Source organism: Pseudochaenichthys georgianus, chromosome 14 (genome assembly GCF_902827115.2).
Source record: "Pseudochaenichthys georgianus chromosome 14, fPseGeo1.2, whole genome shotgun sequence".
Taxonomy (NCBI): Eukaryota; Metazoa; Chordata; class Actinopteri; order Perciformes; family Channichthyidae; genus Pseudochaenichthys; species Pseudochaenichthys georgianus.
This window is the reverse complement of record NC_047516.1, coordinates 16,868,835-16,893,519: the sequence shown is the minus strand read 5'-3', so window position 1 is coordinate 16,893,519 and position 24,685 is coordinate 16,868,835. Positions and strand designations below refer to the sequence as shown.

Below are 24,685 nucleotides of genomic sequence, written 5' to 3'. Positions count from 1 at the left end.
CATTAATATGAACCTCAGCAGAGTACACGACCAATGACCTTCTCGTGAGTAGGTAGGATGTGGTGTGTGTGTGTGTGTGTGTGTGTGTGTTGTGTTGTGTGTGTGTGTGTGTGTGGTGTGTGTGTGTGTTGTGTGTGTGTGTGTGTGTGTGTGTGTGTGTGTGTGTGTGTGTGTGTGTGTGTGTGTGTGTGTGTGTGTGTGTGTGTGTGTGTGGTGTGTGTGTGTGTGTGTGTGTGTGTGTGTGTGTGTGTGTGTGTGTGTGTTACTCACAGCCACTGTAATTGATGGAGATCACTGAACACACCGGGACTCAGGGAGGATATCAAGTTTTCACTGAGAAACCTTGGGTAAAAAAACAGAGACAGAGGGATGATGTTCTATTTTTGTTTATCTTATTCTCAGGGATATAACCTTTCAAGCTAAACTAATTACATAATATAAAAGTCTTGACAATCTCTAGTTTCAGCTCTACAATGATTTGCTGATTTTCTTTGTCATATATCGTAGCAAACTGAATATCTGGGTTTTAGACCCAATGTATGTATGTTTCTTGTTTGTTTCTTTGCCATGTGATATGTGATCTCTGTTCTGTATCTATGACTGATTGACCTGAATGTTTTATGTGTATTATCTCGATGCCCAAGACAAATTTCTCCTAAGGGAGACAATAAAGCTCTATCTTATCTTATCTTATCTTAGACTTTTAAATCCAGACTAAAGACTTTTCTTTTTGCCGCTGCTTTTAATTGAACTATTCACATCTTAAACTGCACTGTAACTTTTATCCATGTATTTTTTCTTTTAATGTTTATTTTATTATCTTTTCTTTTTAATGACTGATTTTAAATGCCATTTTCTTAATGTCTTTCGTTTTTTGTAAAGCACTTTGAATTGCCTTGTGTTGAAAGGTGCTATATAAATAAACTTAACTTGCCTTGCCTTGCCTTGCCTAGACTTGCTGCAATTGCAATTTTCCCCATTATTTTTTCCATTTCATAAATAATGTATCTTTTAATTGAATCACATAATGCGGAAATAACTATCATGAAATGTAATGGAAGCCCTAGTACACAGTTACATACAAATAAATCTAGAATTTATAGGCTTAAACTTGAAACACTTTCCTGACAGCTTGATTTTCTGACCTAAATGTTCTTCTATTTTTTTATTGGCTTTTGTAGACAACATAATTAACATTTAAATTAAGTTAGAATACAAACACAATTAATAACTATTCTAGCTAGAGTTTTTTAAGATCATTGATTACATTATATGAACAATTCTAATGAAGGTAACAAATACAACAAACAAATAAATCAACTGATTATTTCATGCCCTTCTACTTAGAACCCAATATACAAGACAAGCTCCAAGGAGATAATAGAAAAGGTAAGGGAAAAGTAAACAGAAAGCAAAATCTGCGTTATTGTTTCAGAAATGGATTAACATTTTGAAGTGGGCAGGCTACTTACAACCTCTTCAAACTGTACAAGCCGCTGAAGGCGTGTTTGGATATGAACTGGAGGCTGTTGTTTTGCAGATACCTGGGAACAGAGTAAAATAATCATAATCCATTTTCCCTCAATGCACACTTACACAAAGAGTACGCCTGAAATGATTGTAAAAATGATACCAGGTTTTTAGAGCAGAATCATCATTATCAACCACTGCAGAATGATTATTTCCCTTTTTAAACTTCAGTGAGAACACAGACAGGATAATAAGGTCATCCACATCAACACAGAGGACAGAACAATCTGTTGCTGAGATGTAAAATATGACCATTAAATCACCCCTATAACTAGTGTTCAAAAGATGTAAATTTCCATGAACTTTTAAGACAGTGAATGTGTGTGTTCCATACTAACTAGATACTGCAGACATCTGCTTTATAATAACTACTCAAGTGTGGACATTATTAATTATTTTGGCACTATTATTTAACCATAACATGCAGCACGAAAGTAAATCCTCGCAAAAATAGAGGTTTTGGACTAGAGTTATATCCTATGCATACTCATTAATCCACTGAGTTGAAAAAGGAAACAAAAGGCAGCTTCAAGTCTTGAGTCAATTTAGTGATTACCATTTGAGCCTCATAAATTATAAAACAAAAGACACAAATACACATTTTATGTTATTATCTTGTCATGAAAGTTTGCAAGTGTATGAAATTAAAACTAATCTTGGTTAGGATTATAAAGTGTCATCTGTTTTACACTTTGTTGGTGTATTCATGCCTTCAGTATTTATCATTAATAATGAAAGTCACAATTCTTAAGAAGATTCTGTGTGTTTCAATATTAATGTACACTTCCTTAATACACATCTATACTAGAATGACGCAGCATAATGAAGACAGTTGAATGGTTCAAATGTAAACAAATACTTCTGGTTATCTGTCACTACATTTATCTTTTCTTAGTATTTATCTTTATGACGGATGAAAAACTAAAAGGACATCAGAGATGATTCGTTCCTAATACATTTGTAAATGATTAATTGAGTATTTACTTAATAACAATTGGAAATGCGAGAACGACTTGTAACTGTCACTCTAGTCTAGCCTCCTAACGGTGAACAGCATGACATTTATTTGACTGCAGTCTGTCTCACATAGTAAAATCATTTCAAGTACGATAAATGAAACAAAATGTCAAGTTTGCCTGGTTCACTCTGCAGCAATATGCAGTAATTTATGCAAGAATAACACACATCTATTTGTAATAATAATAATAATACATTACATTTATAAAGCGCTTTTCCTGGTGCTCAAAGCGCTTACAAGCAATTAAAACTAAATAACAACAAAAGTAGAAAGTGCTAAGCTAGGTGGAATAAGGGCAAGGGGTTAGTTGATTAGGAGTTGAAGGCAAGAGTGAAATGGTGAGTTTTGAGAGATTGTTTGAATGATGTGAGAGTGTTGGCGGATCTGACGTGGCTGGGGAGGGAGTTCCAGAGTGTGGCGGAGGCTGCAGCGAAGGCCCTGTCACCCCAGGTCCGGAGCTTTGTCCTGATGGGCTGCAGTAGGTTAGCTTCAGCAGACCTGAGGCGACGGGTTGGGTTGTGTCATTGGATGAGGTCACAGAGGTAGGGGGGGGGGCAAGGTTGTTGAGGGCTTTGAAAGTGAAAAGTAATATTTTAAAGTCAATGCGGTGTTTGATGGGGAGCCAGTGGAGGTCGTGGTCGGAGCGTCGGGTGGAGGTGAGCAAGTGGGCAGCTGAGTTTTGGACATATTGAAGTGTTTTTAGTGTGAATGCAGGTGATCCAAAAAGTATGCTGTTGCAGTAATCCAGTCGGGATGTTATAAAGGCATGGATCAGTGTTTCAGCAGCGGTCGATGAGAGGGAGGGTCTGATGCGGGCGATGTTCCTTAAATGGAAGAATGTGTTTTTGTGACCTGGTTGACGTGAGGGAGGAAAGTGAGGATGATGCCAAGGTTACGGATGTGAGTGGAGGGGTTGACAATGTCTGACAATAAAAGAGATTAACTGCTTCACAATGATAGTGGACAAACTACAGCAAAGAAAGTAATTAAATGAAAGGGGACGGATGAAATAAATCCATGAGAAATATCATATTTAAAAAAAAAACACAATCACGCTAAGTGGCTGCACATAAAACATTTTAATGTGTGTTGAGCTCGTTTCGTCTATCATTTCAGAGATCCACATTTCTATCTGGAAATGCAAACAGTAGTAACATTTCAATGGACATTCCCTTTCTGTCTTTTGGGGTAGGAAAGGTAAAAAAAACGAAATGTATTCAACTCAAAAGGCAAGTATTAGGATGGGCTCTTATCTTCCGAACCAAACACATGTTTGTATTTGCTTGTATAAATGCACAGTATGATGATTCTTGGCCCTCTACCTGTATATCAATGTGCATGTTATTAAGTAACAAACATTGAGTGTGCCTTTCGACTTCATCAGTGCTAGTTTTGCTCAGCCATTAATTCCTTTTTTGTTTTGTTTACTGTAGTGGGACTATTGTTTTCTTAACTCCTACCATAAAATCTCATCTACAGATTCTGAGTAACTCACTAAGTGTAGAAAACACATACATAACAGAGTTTACCAACCTAAACTGTATTTGCAAAAATGTGAAAAGTAACATAAAAATACTTACAGTCTCTTTAGGTAAGAGTATTCTGAGAAAACTAAATCAGACAACACTCGAATCTCATTTCTCCTCAGTGACCTGTAACAGAAGCCATAAGATGGTAGAGTTAGGAAAGCACAACATGCATTTAATGTTAACACAGTGGAGCAATACAAACCTTATTTACTGCTATTTTTATTTAGAGGTGGCTTTTAAAGAGTGTGTGGCTTCACATTTCTACAATAATTGAAGCACCATCTGTATAAGTGAATACTTGAAAAGGTTCAAACGTGTAATACGAAAAAGTTGGACCAAGACCACAGTGGAATAATACTGGACGCAGGGAAGGTGAAATAAAAATGACATTTTGCCATCTGTCTCAAAACGGTATTTTCAATGGGAGTAACAGATGTAGTTTGAATGATTTGCAATCTTTGAAAATCCTTTTCATCATCATCTCCTCATCAACTTATTCCCAGATGGGCAAATCATTTTTCAACTGCGTTCTTTTCTTTATCTCATAGTTCAAAATTGGATGTTAAAGATGTAAAAATGTTCTGATAAAGATAACGAAAATGTAAGCGAGCTCAAATAAGAATAAATAAATGGGTCCACAATTGAAACACTGTTGAAACTTGTTACGAATGGGTGAAGCAGGTAGGACTCAAATGCAGAATAACGAAAAGCGAGCTTTATTAAATAAATTAAAACTGTGGCAAAACAAGGCAGAATCCAAAATATCCAACACCAACGAGCAGCACAAGGAACACCGACCGTGGAATGACATGGAGGGGAAACAGACAGAAAGCAGACAGGCAGGAAACGGGGGTGAACACTTTACACAATAAAACAGGAAACCCAAAGACAAGAAAAACACCAACACAGACAAAACTACAAACGTGACATAACATGAGAATCGTGACAGAACCCCCCCCTCAAGGGACGGATCCCAGACGTCCCAAAAAAAGGTCCAGCAGGGTGGGTGGAGGGGGACCGGAGGGAGGACACATAACTAGGGCCAAGAAAGGGTGGGTGGAGGGGGTCTGGAGGACGGGTGGAGGGCGGACGGCCCGGGGGAAAGGCAGAGACCAAGGAGGGGGTCTCGGGCGGAAGGCCCGGGGGCAAGGCAGAGACCAAGGAGGGGGTCTCGGGTGGACGGCCTGGGGGCAAGGCAAAGTTCAAAAAGGGGCGAAGGCCACAGCGGGGAAACTCAGGGGGCCGTGCATGAGGGCAAAAGCAGCGGCAGGAAGAGTCAGGGGGCCGGGCCCGAGGACGAAGACCGCGGCACTCAGGGGGCCGGGCTAGAGGGAGAAGACCGCGGCTCTCAGGGGGCCGGGCTCGAGGGAGAAGACCGCGGCTCTCAGGGGGCCGGGCTCGAGGGCGAAGACCAGACAGCTCCGGAGGCCGGGTAGGACCCGGTGTCGGCCGAACAGGAACCGGAGCCAGTGGGACAGGCTTCGGCAGGATCCCCCACGGAAGAGGACCAGTAGTTGGCAGGACCCCCGGTGAGACAGGTGATGGTGGGGCCTCCAACGGAACAGGACAAGGGGTTGGCAGGACCCCCAGCAGAAGAGTTGTCGGCGGGACCCCCAGAGGAACAGGACATAGGATTGGCAGGACCCCCGGCAGGAGAGCAGTCGGCGGGACCTCCAACGGCACAGGACATAGGGTTGGCAGGACCCCCGGCAGAAGAGTAGTTGGCATGACCCCCGGCAGGAGAGTAGTCGGCGGGACCTCCAACGGGACAGGACAAGGAGCTGGCAGGACCCCCGGCAGAAGAGCAGTCGGCGGGGCCTCCAACGGCACAGGACAAAGGGTTGGCAGGACCCCCGGCAGGAGAGCAGTCGGTGGGACCTCCAACGAGATGGGACAAGGAGCTGGCAGGACCCCCGGCAGGAGAGCAGACGGCGGGACCTCCAACGGGACGGGACAAAGGGTTGGCAGGACCCCCGGCAGGAGAGTAGTCGGCGGGGCCTCCAACGGCACAGGACATAGGGTTGGCAGGACCCCCGGCAGAAGAGTAGTTGGCAGGACCCCCAGCAGCAGAGTAGTCGGCGGGGCCTCCAACGGCACAGGACATAGGATTGGCAGGACCCCCGGCAGGAGAGTAGACGGCAGGACCTCCAACGAGACAGGACAAGAAGCTGGCAGGACCCCCGGCAGGAGAGTAGACGGCGGGACCTCCAACGGGACAGACATACGATTGGTAGGACCCCCGGCAGAGGAGTAGTCGACGGGGCCTCCAACGGGACAGGACATGGAGTTGGCAGGACCCCCAGCGGAACCTCCAACAGACCAGGACATTGGGTAGGGACTTGAGACGTGACTCGAGAGGGGAACTAGAGACGGAACTCCAGAGGGGACTAGAGGAGAGACTAGAGGAGGAACAAGAGGAGGGACTAGAGGAGGAACTAGAGGAGGGAACTCGAGAGGGGACTTGAGAGGGGAACTAGAGAGGGAACTAGAGGAGGGACTAAAGGAGGGACTAGAGGAAGGACCTCGAGAGGGGACTCGAGAAGTGACTAGAGGAGGGACTAGAGATGGAACTGGAGAGGTGACTGGAGAGTGGACTCGAGAGGGAACTGGAGAGGGGACTCGAGAGGGAACTGGAGATGGGACTAGAGAAGGGACTCCGGAAGGGACTCGGGAAGGGACTTGAGTAGGGACTAGAGATGGGACTAGAGAAGTGACTAGAGGTGGGACTGGAGAAGGGACTAGAGAAAGGACTAGGAAAGTGACCTGAGGAGGGACTAGGGAAGGGACTAGAGGAGGGACTATGGCAGCTGGGACCAGGACTGGGGCCGGAACCATGGCTGCTGGGACCGGCACTGGAGCCGGAGCCGCTGGAGTACGGGCTGGAATCCTGGCCTTGCATCTTCCAGAGACCTTTTGGAGGCTCCGTGGACCTCCAAACGCCAGACGGGTTCCTGAGAAAAGGTCTGAGGTTGGAACTGGAGCCGCTGGAACCGGAACAGAGGCCTGGACCATGGCTGTGTGGGCCAGGTAATCAAGCAAGGAAACATAGATCTGCGGGCCGGTACTGGTGCATGGATCCATGGCTGTGGAAACCGGAACTGAAGCCGGGATCATGGCTGTTGGAGCACGGGCTGGAATCCTGGCCCTGCGTCTCCTAGAGGCTTTTTGGAGACTCTGTGGACCTTCAACAGGACAGTAGTCGGATCCCAGGAAAGGGTTATAAGCTTGTGACAATTCTTCAGAGCTACTTGTAAAGGTTTGTAGCCACTCAGGCAACAAGCTCCTGAGCCAGGGCTTGCGAGCAACCTCCCGGCGTGCCTCCTTCAAAGCAGCCTCTTTACCCCGTCTAGATGAGGCGTTCTTCCAGGTGTAAAAAATGTACTCCAGAGAGTACCCAAGACATTCCGCCTGTGGGGCCAAAACATTAAAATCTGCTGAGTCCAAATGTGGTCGGTTCATTCTGTTCCGAATGGGTGAAGCAGGTAGGACTCAAATGCAGAATAACGAAAAGCGAGCTTTATTAAATAAATTAAAGCTGTGGCAAAACAAGGCAGAATCCAAAATATCCAACACCAACGAGCAGCACAAGGAACACCGACCGTGGAATGACATGGAGGGGAAACAGACAGAAAGCAGACAGGCAGGAAACGGGGGTGAACACTTTACACAATAAAACAGGAAACCCAAAGACAAGAAAAACACCAACACAGACAAAACTACAAACGTGACATAACATGAGAATCGTGACAAAACTATCAACAATAACAAACTCATACTTTTGTCATCCACAGATACTGCACCTGTTGACCTACTCAGGCACTCAAGCTATTTATTTATACGTTTTTAGTTTTACACTTTGAATGTCAAGCACGGAACAAGATATTCTGACTTTTAAATGAATCCTCTCTTAACTCAAGCATGACAGTTCTGTGGCTTTTAGAGGTAAAAAGGTATCTCCAGAACCACGGGACAAAATATCTATTATAATAATTCAGCAAGCGTTCAATCACTGAGAACAAAAGACAGAGAGACTGAAATAGAATTACTCACTAACAAAGCGAAAGCGGGTGGACAAATTGAAACGGTGACTATAGGAATAAGATTAAACAACCTAACCGAATAAAGACGTATAGACAGAGAAGTAATTTGCACACTGTATGCACGAAACTAACTAAAAATATGATTGAAAGCTACAACAAACATCTTATTCATGTTACTGTTGATCTTTCTGAGCAGTGGGGGCTGCAGCAGAGGCCCAGTGATGTTCAGACGTCAGGAACTCAAACCGTTTCTGGGTTCGTTGGGGGCTATTGTAAAATCCAAAGCCAAGCCAAGCGAGACAGTGCCCTAAAATCAAACGGTTGAATTGATTTTACAACTAAAAAGCAGCAACTGCACAGACTATAAAGTAGGGGAGAAGCGGTGCTGTCAGCAGCGTGCAGACCTGTGCTGCATCCTGAACATTTATTCTTGGCTGAGGACAGATTTATTTGAAAAAGATAAAGCTTATTTTATAAGAAAAGAGCAAGGGAGTGACTTCTCTTTTCAAAGCGAAGAGAAGTAAGTGTGAAATGACCTGCTGACTTAAATGCAACAATCAAACTAAGGATGTATCATTTTGACTGTGAATTGCTATCAGGGTTTGAGTTTTGTTGTGTCTAATTGTGGGGTTATTTTGCTTTTCTGTTCTCCCTGGCCCTTTCTCATTTCTCTAACTCCCCTCCTCGACTCCCCTCCTCAACTCCTATCCTCGAGACTTAGTCCCGCCAACAGGAGATGCGAACGGAGGAGTCGAGGAGGGGAGCCGAGGAGAGAGGAGGGGAAGCAGCAGGCGGTTAGAGAAATGAGAACTCCTCTCCTCTGAGCGGTCATTTTAAAGAGATGTCCATTAATGATGACAGAAGGCACAGCAGCAGCCCTCTGTCTGATGGACAGATGTGTTCATGACCACTTATATATTTACTTTAATTCATTCACAGTGCGGTATAATGAGACAATAACAGGCTACAGATGCGGACACACACACACACACACACACACACACACACACACACACACACACACACACACACACACACACACACACACACACACACACACACACACACACACACACACACACACACACACACACACACACACACACACACACACACACACACACACACACACACACACCATTTCAGAATCAAACAGAGCACTCTCATAATAACGTAACACTATGTATGTTAGGTAATTATTATTTAAAATTATTTTGTAAGTGCATATATTGTCTTATTTAAGTTACATTTTATCTCCAAAAGGGCCTTTTGTTTATGAGTCATTAATTCACAATCATTTTATTGATGCATTTTATTAGTTTTAATTTTCAGTTAACTTAAAAGTTTGTAACAGGTAATGTATATACATAAATTGTTTAAAGTAAATGAAGGCGAAGTTGCTTTTTAGTGTTCTTAGTCTTAAAAAAAGGTGAAGGCAACACTGGTGTGGGAAGATTTATATAAGCCAAATCATTTAACATTTTTTTATTGCACTTTATTGATGTACTTTATTTATTTTCTATCTTCAGGTATATCAAAGATGGACTTCCAACCACAGAGTTCATTGACATCATGGCTGTAAAGTCAGCTGATGCTAATGGTGTGCTGGCAGCCCTCCTCGAGGCACTACATCATGTTGACCAGATAGAGACATAAAGAACAAAATAATAGCCTGCACATTTGATGGTGCCAGCATTAACCAAGGTGCCAAGGGAGGAGTTATTGTGAAGTTGCGGGAATTGATGGGGCATGTACTCATTTTGATTTGGTGTGCTCCACATAAGCTGGAGCTGTTGCTCCTAGATGCCACCAAAGCCACTGACTTCATTGACATCGTAGAGAAAGGAGTGGACCCCATCTACAGACTCTACTATGGATCTGGTAAACGTAGGAGGGAGGTGAATGCCATATCAGCCGTTATAGACGAGGATCCTGTCTATTTCTCAGCACCCTGTGGCACTAGGTGGATGGCGTCAAGACTCCGGGCATACAAGGCTGTAATAAAAAATTACAACTCCGTCATCCTACACATGGAAGAGGTTTCAAACAGAAAAACAGAAGAAGGGGCTAAGTGTGTGGGGTACTTGAAGGTACTGAAGTCTGCAAAGTTTGTTGATGGGCTCCACTTTATGGTAGATGTCTTAGAAGTGTTGGCCAACGTGAGTCTGGCATTCCAGAGTAATGATCTGTTCATTTATGATGTTGATGTAAAGTTGTGTGAGGCCAGGATCAAGTTGGAAGGCCTTAAGCATAATTGAGGTGATGTCTACACTGCCTACATGGCAACCTGCAAGGATGGCAAGTTTGACAGTAAGAACAATGGACACATCACTTCACTGAAAGGAACAGGTATTCCAGAAACAGTGAAGAATTCCTTCTTGGAGAATTCTGTGAAGTTCCTAGAAAAGAGATTTTCCTTCCTGAAGGATACCCCTTTCAGTGATTTCCATGTTCTTGACCGCAGGAACGTCCCAAGATCAGACGCACAACTAGCTACATATGGTGATGTTCAGGTTATGAACATGGTGACCCACTTCGAGTCCGTTCTCAGTGAGGAGGAGGTAACCAACATCCCTAGACAGTGGCCAGCTCTCAAGGCCAGACTGAAGTACAGGCAGAGACAGCCCCCCAAGGAGGTCATTAGTGACCTTCTCACTGAGAACCACCCAGATGTGAAGGACGTCCTGGTTCTGTTGTACATCATGGTCACCCTTTCTCCCTCCTCTGCTGCCGTGGAGCATGGATTTTCCCTCATGAACCTCATAAAAACATCCAGAAAATCCCAGATGACCAATGAATCTCTGGGGTCACTCATGAGGGTCAGCCACATCACCACCACAGTGGCAGAGTCTGACCCAGAGCCAGCCATCCAGAAATGGAAAACATCTGCTAAGACCAAGAGGTATGTCAAAGCTGCCCCAAAGCCTGCTGCAGGGAACAGCAACTTACCTGTGCCTGTTGCACAGCTCGGTGTGAGGAGAACCAGTGGAGTGCTGCCCCACAGCTCGGGAGACAGCTGCAGTGAACAACCACCCTGAGCCTGAAGCCATACATTTCTGCTAGCATGTCTACTAGTCCCACAGAGGAGAAAACATTATATTGTTAGTACTTAGTTGTTTTATCTTATTATTTTATATCTGACATTCATTTGATGTGCCTTGATGGTAGAAGTTCAGAAACCAGGCACTGTGAACAATATGAACAAATTGTAGCGCCAGGAAAAGGGAGTCAGAGGCGGTGTATTCAGAACGGAGTTCCACTCTTTATTATCCATTAAATATAGAGAGGTCAACACATCGTCTGCTCTGCTTAACGAGCTAGCAGGAATGGAGGCTAACTCTCCAGGTGTTCCCACTAAAGGGTCCGTGTGGCAACACAATAAGAGAGGTGAATTATGTCCCATAACGTGTCACCACACAAGCCCCCCCAGAATTCACGTGTAAACAAAATCCGTATGGCGGGGAGGAACAATCCGCCTGCCCCCACGAGACCTGCGCACCGGAGTCGGTACAGCGACCTCCGCCCGTGCGGCCCCTGACAGAGGAGGGACCGGAACAACAGGTCCACACTCCCTGACAGGAATCAAAGCCGGGGGTCGGCCCCGTCTCGGCGGCCGAGCCAGCACCACCGGCCGGTCCACGTCCAAGTGAGCAGCCTTCACCCGGTCAACCGAGACGTGCTCAGCCTTACCGCCCATGTCGACCACCAGGTGTTTTTCACCGTGTTCCAAAACCCGGAAAGGTCCGTCGTAAGGGGGCTGCAGGGGGCCTCTGTGTGCGTCGTGACGGATGAAGACGTGCCCAGCTGAGCGTAGCTCCGCGGGAACTTGAGACCCTGGCGCACCGTGCTGAGTAGTCGGGACTGGAGCGAAAGCCTCCGCCGCGTCACGCAGAAAAACTCGCTGGGCCGTGGCAGACCAGGGAGCTGATGCATTTGGGAGGAAATCCCCCGGAACTCTCAGCGGCTGACCGTAGACCATCTCCGCTGTAGAACACTGCAGATCTTCCTTAGGTGCGGTCCTCAGGCCCAGCATCACCCAGGGCAGCTTGTCGACCCAGTTACCGTCCGTAAGGCCGGCCTTGAGGGACGCCTTGAGGGACGCCTTGAGGGACGCCTTGAGGGACGCCTTCATGGAGCGATGAAAGCGCTCGCAGAGGCCGTTAGCCTGAGGGTGGTAAGCGGTAGTCCTGTGCAGCTTGACCCCCAAACCGCCTGCCACAGCGTTCCAGAGCTCGGACGTGAACTGAGAGCCCCTGTCTGAGGAAATGTCTGACGGGGTGCCAAAACGACAAACCCACGTTGCAATGAAGGCCCGGACAACGTCTGCGGCTGATGTCGAAACGAGCGAAACTGCCTCCGGCCAACGGGTCGTTCTGTCCACCATGGTGAGGAGGTAGGAAGACCCCTGAGAGGAAGGCAACGGACCAACCAGGTCAATGTTAACGTGATCAAACCTCCTCTCAGGCACCAGGAAACGCTCCAACGGGGCCTTCGTGTGGCGGTGCACCTTAGCGCGTTGACAAGCCACGCACTCCCTGGCCCAAGTCCTCACACATCCTTTTTCAGCCCATGCCAGACGAACTTCGCGGCCACCAAGCGCACCGAAGGTTTAACGCCGGGGTGTGATAGGCCGTGCACCGCTTCGAACACAGAGCGCCTCCAGCTGGCAGGGACGACAGGCCGCGCCAGGCCCGTGGAAACGTCACACAGGAGGGTAATGCCCGCGTCGCCGAACACTACGTCCTCCAAGCGCAGCCCCGCGCCCTCCACCTTCAGAGCCTGGACGCCGGGATCTGTGACCTGGTCCGCCGCCATGCGAGTATAGTCCAGGCCCAACTGGACGGCACCGATGACGACTCTGGAGAGGCAATCAGCAACCAGGTTCGACTTGCCAGCCACGTGCTTAATGTCCGTAGTGAACTCTGATATGTAGGAAAGCTGCCGCTGCTGACGTGCCGACCAAGGCTCCGCCACTTTTGACATGGCGAAGGTGAGCGGCTTGTGGTCGACAAACGCCGTAAATTCCCGGCCTTCCAGCATGAAACGGAAGTGCCGCACGGCCAAATAAAGTCCAAGGAGCTCTCGGTCAAAGGCGCTGTACCTGCGTTCTCTGGGCGTCAGCTGGCGGCTGAAAAAGGCGAGCGGCTGCCAAGCGCCCTCCACCCACTGCTCGTGCACTGCGCCGACCGCGTAGTCCGACGCGTCCGTGGTGATGGAAATGGGAGCCGTAGATGATGGGTGTGCCAGCAAAGCCGCCTGAGCCAACGCGGTCTTGACCTCAGCAAAAGCGACGTCCGCCTCTGCTGTCCAGTCGATCGCCTGGACGGGGGTCTTGCCTTTCAACGCTTCATACAGCGGCCGCATGATGTGTGCGGCCCGGGCGATGAAACGGTGGTAGAAGGTCACCATCCCCAGAAACTCACGGAGCGACCGGGCTGTGAGCGGGCGAGGAAAAGCCGCAACAGCCTCCACCTTCGCTGGCAGAGGTGTCGCACCGCCCTTGGTGACGCGGTGCCCCAGGAAATCAATGTCAGACACCCCGAACTGGCACTTTGCCGGATTGATGATTAATCCGTGTTCGTTGAGCCGTGTGAAAAGGGCTCGGAGGTGGGACAGGTGCTCCTGCACTGAAGCGCTGGCGACGAGTATGTCGTCGAGGTAGACAAACACAAACGGCAGGTCCCGCAGTACCGAATCCATCAGGCGCTGGAACGTCTGAGCGGCATTCTTGAGTCCAAAAGGCATCCGCAGGAACTCAAAAAGTCCAAAAGGTGTTATCACTGCCGTCTTGGGAATGTCCAGGGGGTGCATGGGCACCTGGTGGTATCCACGCACCAGGTCCACCTTGGAAAACACCCCTGTACCGGCCAGATGCGCCGAAAAGTCCTGAATGTGCGGCACTGGGCGTAGTGGCGTCGTTGAGTCGGCGGTAATCCCCGCACGGGCGGAACCCGCCGTTCGGTTTGGGGACGACGTGCAGGGGGGAAGCCCAAGGACTGTCAGAGCGGCGGACAATGCCCAGGCGCTCCATGGTTGCAAACTCCGCCCTCGCCACAGCCAGCTTAGAAGGGTTCAACCGCCTTCAATTTACACACGGCATCTATTGCACGTCTGTCCGTCCTGGGAGAGGGATCCCTCCTCTGTTGCTCTCCCTGAGGTTTCTCCCATTTTTCCCTTTAAACTGGGTTTTCTTTGGAAGTTTTTCCTTGTACGATGTGAGGGTCTAAGGACAGAGGGTGTCGTATTGTCATACTGATATTCTGTACACACTGTGAAGACCACTGAGACAAATGTAACATTTGTGATATTGGGCTATATAAATAAACATTGATTGATTGATTGATTGAACCGCCGGGCCCTGGCGTAGACAGGAGGCCCCTCGGTAGTGACGTGGTGCTCCACGCCATGCTTAGTGGTAAGCGCAGAGAAGGTGGGCAGCGACAGGTCTGGAAACTCGGCCAACAGTCTGAGAAACGTGTCTGCCCCTGACAGCGAGCCCGACAGCCCGTCGTACGCTGCGCTGCCAAGTGTGCACACGAGGGAAGAAAACGTCAAGGCATCAATCAAACGCCTATTCTTAACGTCCACTAAGAGTCCAGGAGCACACAAAAAATCCGCTCCGAGGAGGGGAAAAGAAATGTCCGCTGTCACGAAATCCCAGCTGAAACGCTGTCCTCCGATGCACAAACACATAGGCCTCACGCCGTACGTGCGAATGGGACCGCCGTTAGCCGTCGTCAATCGCGGTCCGTGCCCTCCCCGGGTGACATCTTCACTCGACGCGGGAACTACGCTCCGTTGAGCGCCCGTGTCACACAGAAACAGGCTCCCCGAAACGCTGTCGCTGACGAAGAGGAGCCTGCACATGCCGCCGACGCTCAGGGCCACTACCGAGCGCCGGCCCCTCCGTTTCCCGGGGGTTTGTAGCTGCACGGAGCAATGCATCTCTTCGCCCTTGTCCCGAAACGTGCGTGGTAAGAGCACTCTCCGGTGTCTCCACGCCGGCTTGCCACAGCCGTGTCCGGCCCCCGCCATGCTGTCTTGACTGCAGATGGGCTGCTGCGCGTCGCGGCTAACGTCTCTGCACCGGGCTGTTGTGTAGCCAGGAAAAAACGATCCGCTTCCTCAGCCAAGGCACGCGGCTCCGTGACAGGCGTGTTGGCCAGCGCCGTCTGGACCCGGGGAGGCAAGTGACGCAGGAAAATCTCCGTGAATAAAATCCGGGGATCTTCCCCCCCTAGCAGATTTTGCATTTTCTCCATTAGCTGAGATGGCTTGCTGTCTCTCAGGCCTTGAATGTCAAGTAACTGGCGGGCCCTCTCCTTAGCAGATAAGCTAAATGTCTTAAGGAGAAGGGCCTTAATCGCCTCATATTTGCCATGATGTGGGGGGGCTGCGATGAATCCCACCAACCTGGACGACGTAGAGCTGCCCAGCGCTGCTACCACATGGTAGTATTTCAGGTCCCTGTCACGGACCTGTCGGCAGGCGAAGTGCGCCTCCACATGTGCGAACCATGCCTCCGCGGCGTGCTCCCAGAATTCCGGCAGCTTTACAAACACATCGCGTTCAGCCATGCTCGTTAATTTTCCGGAAACTTTCTCGGAAACGTCAGGGTCACCAGTGTAGCGCCAGGAAAAGGGAGTCGGAGGCGGTGTATTCAGAACGGAGTTCCACTCTTTATTATCCATTAAATATAGAGAGGTCAACACATCGTCTGCTCTGCTTAACGAGCTAGCAGGAATGGAGGCTAACTCTCCAGGTGTTCCCACTAAAGGGTCCGTGTGGCAACACAATAAGAGAGGTGAATTATGTCCCATAACGTGTCACCACAAAATAAACAATAGAATGTTACCTACAGTAACCTAGATTCTTGTGTGCTTTATGTTGATATGTAATCATATTTAAAATAGGTGCAGCAATGCATGCACAAAGTATAGCTATGGACAAGTGAAAAATGTATTCGGACAAGTAAATTGCCAAACTCACTTGTCCATGGACAAGTACTCTCTAAAAACTTTTTCTCACACTGAATGTTGAAGGACATCACATTTCTCTAAATGCACTTCGAGGACCGAGGACCGAGCATCGAGGAGGCTCTCTGGAGGAGCTCTAACCGAGGAGACACTGATGCATCCTCCACGGCTTCTCCACGGATGCATTTCCGGGAACGGTGGAGGCGTGACGCACGGCCGGACTTATCTAAGCCAATGACAGCTCTGCATGCATCCCTTGGATATTATATTAGTAACTAGGCTTGTTTGAGACGCGTTGCGGCTCGCCTCAAAAGTAGACGAGAGTAGCCGATCGCAGCCGGGGGAGGTCTCAAAAAGCTCGCCTGAAGTCGGACAGCTCGGAGTCGGCTTCTTCATCTTTTTCTTCTTCTCTCGGTTTTTTGGCGGATTGCAAACAGCTTGAAGGTGCATACCGCCACCTCCGGAGTCGGCTTGACTCGGTTTGCATTTATAAAGAATGCACACATGTGTTTAATCGTTAATGTCAGATATGTACTAAGTAAATACATTTGTTCCTGCTCAAGATTAGATTCAACTTTATTGTTATTGCACATATTACAGGTACTGAGGCAACGAAATGCAGTTTAGCTTCTAAACCAGGTGCAACAAGCAGTGAAGTGGAAAGTAATGTACACAATCTACAGAATGAATTGAATGATGAATAAACAGTGGGGTATGAATGAATACACTAGATATCAGCCTGTGAGCAGTATGAACAGTGGGGTATGAATACACTAGATATCAGCCTGTGAGCAGTATGAACAGTGTGTATGAATATGCTAAGATATATAAAGTATGAAAACGGTAAGCAGTATAGTATAAAATATATAGATATTAATTTCATGATGATAAACATTGTGGAACAATGATGAAAAATGAATGATGAAAAATGGGAATGGATGTGGCGACGTAAAACTGACACAAAACAACAACAAACTTTTGCCAGCCAATTGGAGAGTTTCATCAGCAGCACGTGGTAAAAACCACCAATGAGCGCTCAGCTCGAGATACCAGCGAGCCGTTTCCCATCAAGCATTTCGCTTCCGCAGCTCGTGGAGAGCAACTGCGCCGCCTCGCCTCGCTCTCAAGGCTGCGGGCGTCTTTGTCCCGCGAGATTTCAAAGTCTCATGTGGGCGAGCCTCCAGAGCAAGTCGGACAAAATGACTAACCATCATGCAATGCACTAGCAAGACGTTGATCGCAACTGCGCAGGTCTGCGCAGGTCTTGCTTGTCTCAAACAAGCCTACTGCTTTCATCGCAACGCGATGTTTACAGTGAGAACAGCTGTGAGGTCCGTGCAAATATATATCACTCAGTATAACAGGCCTACATTACTTTCTGTATTTGTATGCTGTAGTTTAGTAGATATCTACAGACAAAGAGTCGATATTTTTCTAAGACCATTTAGTGCTTCACATAATAAAATACACAACGGCTGTAGCCTGATTATGCTTTAGGAGCAGTAGGTGTGTGTGGTACAGTGTGTAGGTGTGTGTTGTACAGTGCGTAGATGCGGCGGACAGACGGGTCTCAGTTGGTTTGGTGTCCTCTGCTTACTTTTAATTGTAATACTTGTACAACTTTTGGCCCGTAATTTCAATTCCCCATTTCAGCGACCAGAGAGAGGGGGGGGGGGGGTATATCCAGTCTCTGATTGTGTTACGTTATTATGAAATTGTATATATTTATATAAATATATGTGTGTGTATCCGCATCTGTAGCCTGTTATTGTCTCATTATACCGCACTGTGAATGAATTAAAAGTAAATATATAAGTGGTCATGAACACATCTGTCCATCAGACAGAGGCTGCTGTGCCTCCTGTCATCATTAATGGACATCTCTTTAAAATGACCGCTCAGGGGAGAGGAGTTCTCATTTCTCTAACCGCCTGCTGCTTCCACTCCTCTTTCCTCGGTTCCCCTCCTCAGTCCTCCGCTCGCATCTCCTGTGGGCGGCACCAAGTCTCGAGGAGGGGAGTTGAGGATAGGAGTCAAGGAGGGGAAATTTGAGTATTGGGAAACCTCTATTGAATTCCTTGACTAACAAGAGAAAGATTCATTCATTTAAATAAATATTTAACAACAAATGGGCCGGTTCTAAGGGGTTATTCAGTTAAGCCCGATGAGAGGGGATACAGCTGTGCACATGTCATCATTAACAGACGTCGTTTAAGAGTGACGTTTGAGTGAACGAGGACATCCCAATTAATACCCGAGGACTCCTCTGTCCTCGCGTCACCTCCTCGTGTCTCTCGGGGCCCTTCTCACTTTCTTATTTTTCATTTCCTCGCTCCTCGGTCTCGGTATCACCGGAAGTTGATTTGTCTGCGCCATCTTGAGTAGCGTCCCAATGGCCTTATTTCTGCCAGAGGAGCGAGGAACGAGGAGCGAGGAGCGATAATGGAGGAGCTATAATGGAGGAACCACCAGACCATCCTTCGATGAAATCCTCAGACACTCGCCCCGCCCCCTTACTGTGTATCGCTCACTGATTAGACGATGCAGTGCATGCACTGATCTGATGCTTCTTGACATGAGAGCAGTTTCCCAGCGGAGTGAAGAAAACACATGAACCTCACGGGAGTCCCTCCTCAGTTTATACCGTGTTTTTTTTCAATTCATGTATCATTTAGTTACAAATATGTGATATATCTGAACAACAAAGTGGTCAAAAATCATTTTATTCATTTTTTGGAAACATTTTCATGATCGCTTTTTTCGTTTTACATTTTCATTTATTGTCATTTCCATTCAGTCAGTCATTAAGTGCTATTAAAATGTTAATGTGCTACATATCCAAACAAACAAACAAAGTGTGCAGTCCAATGAATGTTAATCTAACTGGGTTTTGATAGAAGATAATATATCTCTTTTTCTTCTCTCAATTATTTTATTTCTATTTTATTTGTGTTTGTGTGACAATGAGTGTGTATGAACTTTCCAAAACGCCCCCCCCCCCCCTTTACTCTGCTTGAAATGCTTTTCAAGAGTTACCTCTCTTGGTCACAGGGCTCGTTCAAATCAAAGCCATGCCGCCTCGCCAGGCCTTTCCTCAGCACTTCGAGTCTCGTTCGACGGACAAGGAACTTTACTTTACTAAATTAATAGTAATCTAACTATTGTTCGTTTATACATTTTAAGAATGGCATTTATCTTTTTTGAGAATGAGTTATTATTTGATTTAATGTATTTGGGTCTACAACAGATGATACAAATGTTTGTGTCAGTAAATGTGTACTAACAGAGGCGGGGGAGTTTGTGAACACAACGGGGACAGAGCTGCTGTCAGACGATCAGCTGTGCGGCGTCATCACAAACGGACGTCGTTTCACGTGACGCCCCGGAGGAAAGGACGTCCCATTGCTCTTAAAACTAATTTCCCTGCTTCTCGTGGTTTCCTTGCGTCTCTCCATGCTTCCCTGGTGGGAGGGACTAACGCAGGGAAACGACGCAAGTGAGGGACACAAGGAATCCATTTAACCGAAGTGAGAAGGACCCTCTCTCGCATCTCACGGAGGCGGAGCTAAGGCGCAAGGAAGGGAAGCGAGTGAGGGAAAGGAGGAGTCGAGGAGGGGTATTGGGATGAGGCTCCTGTGTTTTCCTCCCTGTCGTTAGTTTCCCTGGTGTGTCTAATTGTCTGATTGTGTTCACCTGTTGCCTTTGTGTTTCTCCTCCCCTGCCCGGCTGTTTCTCGTCTCGTGATTACCCCTCCCTGTATTTAGTCTTGTCTCTTCCTGTGTTCGGTGTCGGTTCATTGTTTGTTTTTCCCGTCACTCTCCATGTCAGTCATCGTCAGCTTTTTGTTTTATATCTTCCTTGTGCTTCCTTTGTGTTTTTGCCATCAGCTTTTACAATAAAGCTCGTTTTTGTTTTCTAGACCAACTTACCTTTTTTGTAGTCTGCTTTTGGGTCCTACCTTTCCCAAACCGTAACAATTGCCATATAAATGAGAATACAATCTAAATGACTTCAGAACAACTTTCCAAAACTTCATTAAAAAGTGCAAAATTGTTGCAACAATTATATGAATGGCAATAGTAGAAAGTAGAGGAACTGAATATCACCGGACATACCTTTATTCTTGCACACTAAATGTAAATAATATCCTATTTCTATATTGTGTTAGCTGCCATTTAGCCCTTTCATAGTGGTTTATTTGTCAGATAGTTTACAGATCTTTAACTTCACGGTCAACTTTGATATTTTATTGTTTTATCTTGACTGCTCTTTTCAAAGTGAAGAGAAGTAAGTGTGAAATGGCCTGCTTACTTAAATGCAACAATACAACTTGTGAGGTATCATTTTTGACAGTAAATTGCCATATAAATGATAATGAAATCAAAATGACATTGACTTCAATACATTATTTTTCCGAAATAAGGTCCCATGATGAAAAATACAAAAATGTATTAGAAGGCAAACATAGCTATAGACTAGAGGTAATCTGATTTTGGTGCTTTTCCCTTTAACAGGGGTCTAACAGGATTACATCTTTTGACAATAAAAGCCTCTGCCTCTACATCTCCAGGGGCCTGTACTACGAAGCTGGTTCAACCTAACCTGGATATGTTTGAGTTAGCCGGTTGGCCTAATCCAAAACATACGCGCTCTCGCTAAACGGTCCTACGACACGGGTTATCAAGTGGATCGCTCAAGCCAGCCGTGTCCTATCTAGTTAGGTGCGCGTTCACATGAAAGGGGTGGTATCTGGAGCATTCGACCAATCACAAACATGGAGAAGCGTACTGACAGCACAGCGTCATACTTCCTGAATGAAAAGTGAACTATAATATTAGACATATGTTACGTACTGCCCCCCTTTTGTTGTTCTCTCTGCTGTGCAGGTACACCTGGCTCCGCCTTCCTCAGGTGTTCCCAGTTGCCACTCAGCCGAGCTCGGCGCATGTGTTCCCAGTTGCCAATCAGCCCACGCATAAAAGAGGAGACTGAAGGAGAAGGAGGAGGCCGGTCACTACTCCGGATGTCTCTGCTGTTGCAGAGCTCTTTTGCTTTTTGTTGTGTTTCCTGGAGGACGTGTTAGAGTTAGGTTTTCGCGGCTTTATTTCTCCCGTTAGGTTCTGTGTGATTTTGGGTAGCGGAGGAAGGCTCTGGATCCTACGGCCCGTGGTGTGGTTGGCCCAAGTCCCCGCTGTCTTTTTGTTTGTTCTACCTGTCCTCCAGTGTAATGTTTTAGTATTGTGGCAATAAATGTACGATCACAGTTTAGTGCCTACGTGTTGTGTATTTTTGTTTTATGTTGCGGACTGCCTCACGAGCCACTACTATTAAGTAGGGAGGCGGGTTGTAACAACATATGAAGAAGTTAAACTTTAAATATCCACTTTATCCAGGATCAAAGCCACAGAGCTGCACCTGCAAGGTGAATACAGCTGGTAAAAGAAAAAAGTGTTTGAATGCGTACATTAACAGGTTTATGATATCACTGCCCCGTCTAAAACACGATCTGACTTTAAATACATTTGACTCGAGTGTTTCGTCAACTTAATGTGTTGCTTAAAATAATACTTCTGCATACAGTATGTGACACTGAGTGTTGCACGGCCAGATACGGCTCAGCTGACTCAGATAAGGAGATATATGATACATTATGAAGTGATATGCCGCAGACTGTACTTAATGTTACTCTGATCCGGTTACTTATGTCGTGGCAGATATTTAAGTAAGCTTTCTTAACGCTAATGTTATAATAGTCAGATTGCTCTGAAGATGGAGGTGATATTCTATTAATGTTGACGTTCACACAGTCGGTGATTTTTGCCGGCCGTCTTTCCTGCAACGGCAGCTTTTCTGTATTTCCTTTCTCCTGTAATATGACTTGATCGCTTTAAACTCCGCACACTGAGCTCTGATTGGTCAGCAGGCAGTGCTTTCACTGAGTTGATCTCTTAGCCTGCAACCTAACCTGGTCCCGACCAGGTTAGCATCAGCATCAGTTACCATGGAGATCTAGCCTGCTAAAAAGAGAACCAGCTTCGTAGGACCGGAAAGCCGGAGTTTTCCCTGAATTTAGCCGGCTAAGCGAAAATCCTGCTTCGTAGTATACCCCCCTGGAACATAAACAACAAGCTGAAAACTGCATTGCTGAAGCCAGATTCCGGACTAAAATAGCTTTGTGAAAAGAAAAAAAATCCGAGCTTTGAAGAGATTTCACTTTAAACTCCAACGGGTAGTCACACACAAGTATACAAAGACTGACACACACATCAATACAATGAGAAGATACTTACAGCCAGGTAACGTTAGGAGAGAGCCGAGGAACATCCTGCAGGTTGACCTCCACACACACCACATCTGTCTGTTTGCAGTCACAACTCTCCGGATACTCCTGCAACACTACACACACATACACACACTTTAAACATGCATTCATGGTTTCTTATTATATATAAGGTTATTACAGAATGTTAAAAAGTGATACAAGTGTTCCTTTGGGAGACAAAATGAAACATTTGATTGTGCAGAAATAATTTTCATCATCGAACAGTTGTTGAAATTGAAAATGCCTGTGACTTATTACCAGGGCCCTACAGTGATATGCTTTATGCTTCTTGTGCTTTTCTCTCTTTTACTTTAGTGTGTTATATAGGTTTTTGTGCATGTACAGTAAATGGTCTGCAAAGGCTAAAATCCCAAAGTTCACGACCGAGGGAGTTTCTCTCCCCCACTGCCTGCAACGCCTCTATTGGACTCCTTGGTTTACTTCTGGAACATAATAAAATCACTATGTAGCACTGCAGCTCTACAACATATTGTATGTGAGGCTAGGGGCCTGGAAACCTCTAAGTGGTTAACCAATCACAACAGAGCTTGCCAGCTAACCAATCAGAGTGGACTGAGTGAAAAGAGGTGCTGCAGCACAGGCAGTATGAGAACAATAAAGACCCTTTTGAACATTAAAGCATGTAAACATATCACACAATACAAATATTAACCTGAAAATGAGCATAATAGTGCCCCTTTAAGTATTTATGGTTCAAGCTTTTACTTTATCAGATGATGATCCTCATATCTGAATGTATAATGTAAGGATCCTTATTTTATCAAAGCAATAACAGACAGATATTCATACAAAAGTAAATACTTAAACACATTCAAGCATGCATATTGTTTACGCACACACTTACAACACTCATTTAGGAGGTACTGTTCCACATATTTTGCATCCTGTAGTGTACGACCAAATGAGTCCGCCCAGCCGTAGTTGTCCCCTGCAAAGCCAAACAAGGACAATAGTATCTGCACAGACAGATTACACCCAGTGACGATCACTCACACGGATGGTAAAGGCTACAGAAATGTGGTAGGCACAAGATAATCCTTCATCGAGGCATATTATCTTGTTCATTTATTGCAGTTGGATGAGGTTATGATGCATTTGAATTAAGAGTAAAATGTGCTTCATAGGAAATTGCAGCAGTTGATCTAAAAATACTGCTCTGACATTATTTGTCTTTTTCAGGTCTCCCTTGAAAAAGAGATCTATGATCTCAATGGGACCAATCTGGTTAAATAAAGGTTTGAAATGAAATTAAAATGTCATTACCTTTCAAATTATTTAAAATGTAACTGCACTTAAGGGATGTAGTTTGATTGAAAATGTTGTTGAATTTAATAATCAAGTTGCTGGAATCAAGGTAAATTGTCCGAAAACCAGTCAGTATAGATGGTGTGAGGGTTAGGGGTAGGGTTAGGGTAATGTTGTGAATCGAGTGGCCCATGGTGGTGGTGGGGTTATGGTATGGGCAGGCGTATGTTATGGACGACGAACACAGGCCACTCGATTCACAACATTACCCTAACCCTAACCCTCACACCAGATACTGACTGGTTTTCGGACCCCCCCAGACCCCCCCAATAAAGCAAAAATGCACGTTTCAGAGTGGCCTTTTATTGTGGCCAGCCTAAGGCACACCTGTGCAATAATCATGCAGTCTAATCAGCATCTTGATATGCCACACCTGTGAGGTGGGATGGATTATCTCGACAAAGGAGAAGTGCTCACTATCACAGATTTTTTCAGATTTGTGAACAATATTTGAGAGAAATGGTTATTTTGTGTATATAGAAAATGTTTTAGATCTTTGAGTTCATCTCATGAAAAATGGGAGCAAAAACAAAAGTGTTGCGTTTATATTTTTGTTCAGTGTAGATAAAAGCTATGAAGAGTCACTGTTGATAATGAGAAGATGTGATGGATGGTTGTTCCTCTTTGCTTAAGGGTCAAAGCTTTGGGGTTTTAAACTCTCAGAAAAACAACTTTTTGTGTCATAGTTCATATGGTGAAATATTGCAAATGGTGGGTGAGCAATCATTTTGTCAACTATATTGAAAGGCAAAATGAAATTGCCCTCTGTTCTGTAAAAAGAAAAGTAATAGTCAGCCATGCTCGCGTAACGGCTCACTCTATACCAGTGCTTCTCAAAGTGTGGTCCGCGGACCACTGGTGGTCCGTGAGTGCCCCCTAGTGGTCCGTGAGTATATTGGTAACATTTCATATTTGAAATAAATAAATATATTTAAGTTTTCCGC

General features: G+C 46.1%; 1 protein-coding gene across 1 annotated transcript in view; it reads right to left on the bottom strand.

Moving 5' to 3' along the window:
• rxfp2a (relaxin family peptide receptor 2a) overlaps positions 1 to 24,685 on the bottom strand; it is a 98,599-nt gene that overhangs the window by 52,510 nt on the left and 21,404 nt on the right. The window contains exons 3-7 of the mRNA XM_034099061.2: positions 23,281 to 23,364; positions 22,384 to 22,489; positions 4,129 to 4,200; positions 1,473 to 1,544; positions 271 to 342 (exon numbers count right to left, since the gene is read on the bottom strand). Coding sequence (XP_033954952.1) covers positions 271 to 342; positions 1,473 to 1,544; positions 4,129 to 4,200; positions 22,384 to 22,489; positions 23,281 to 23,364 — 406 coding nt within the window. The remainder of the gene's footprint in view (positions 1 to 270; positions 343 to 1,472; positions 1,545 to 4,128; positions 4,201 to 22,383; positions 22,490 to 23,280; positions 23,365 to 24,685) is intronic.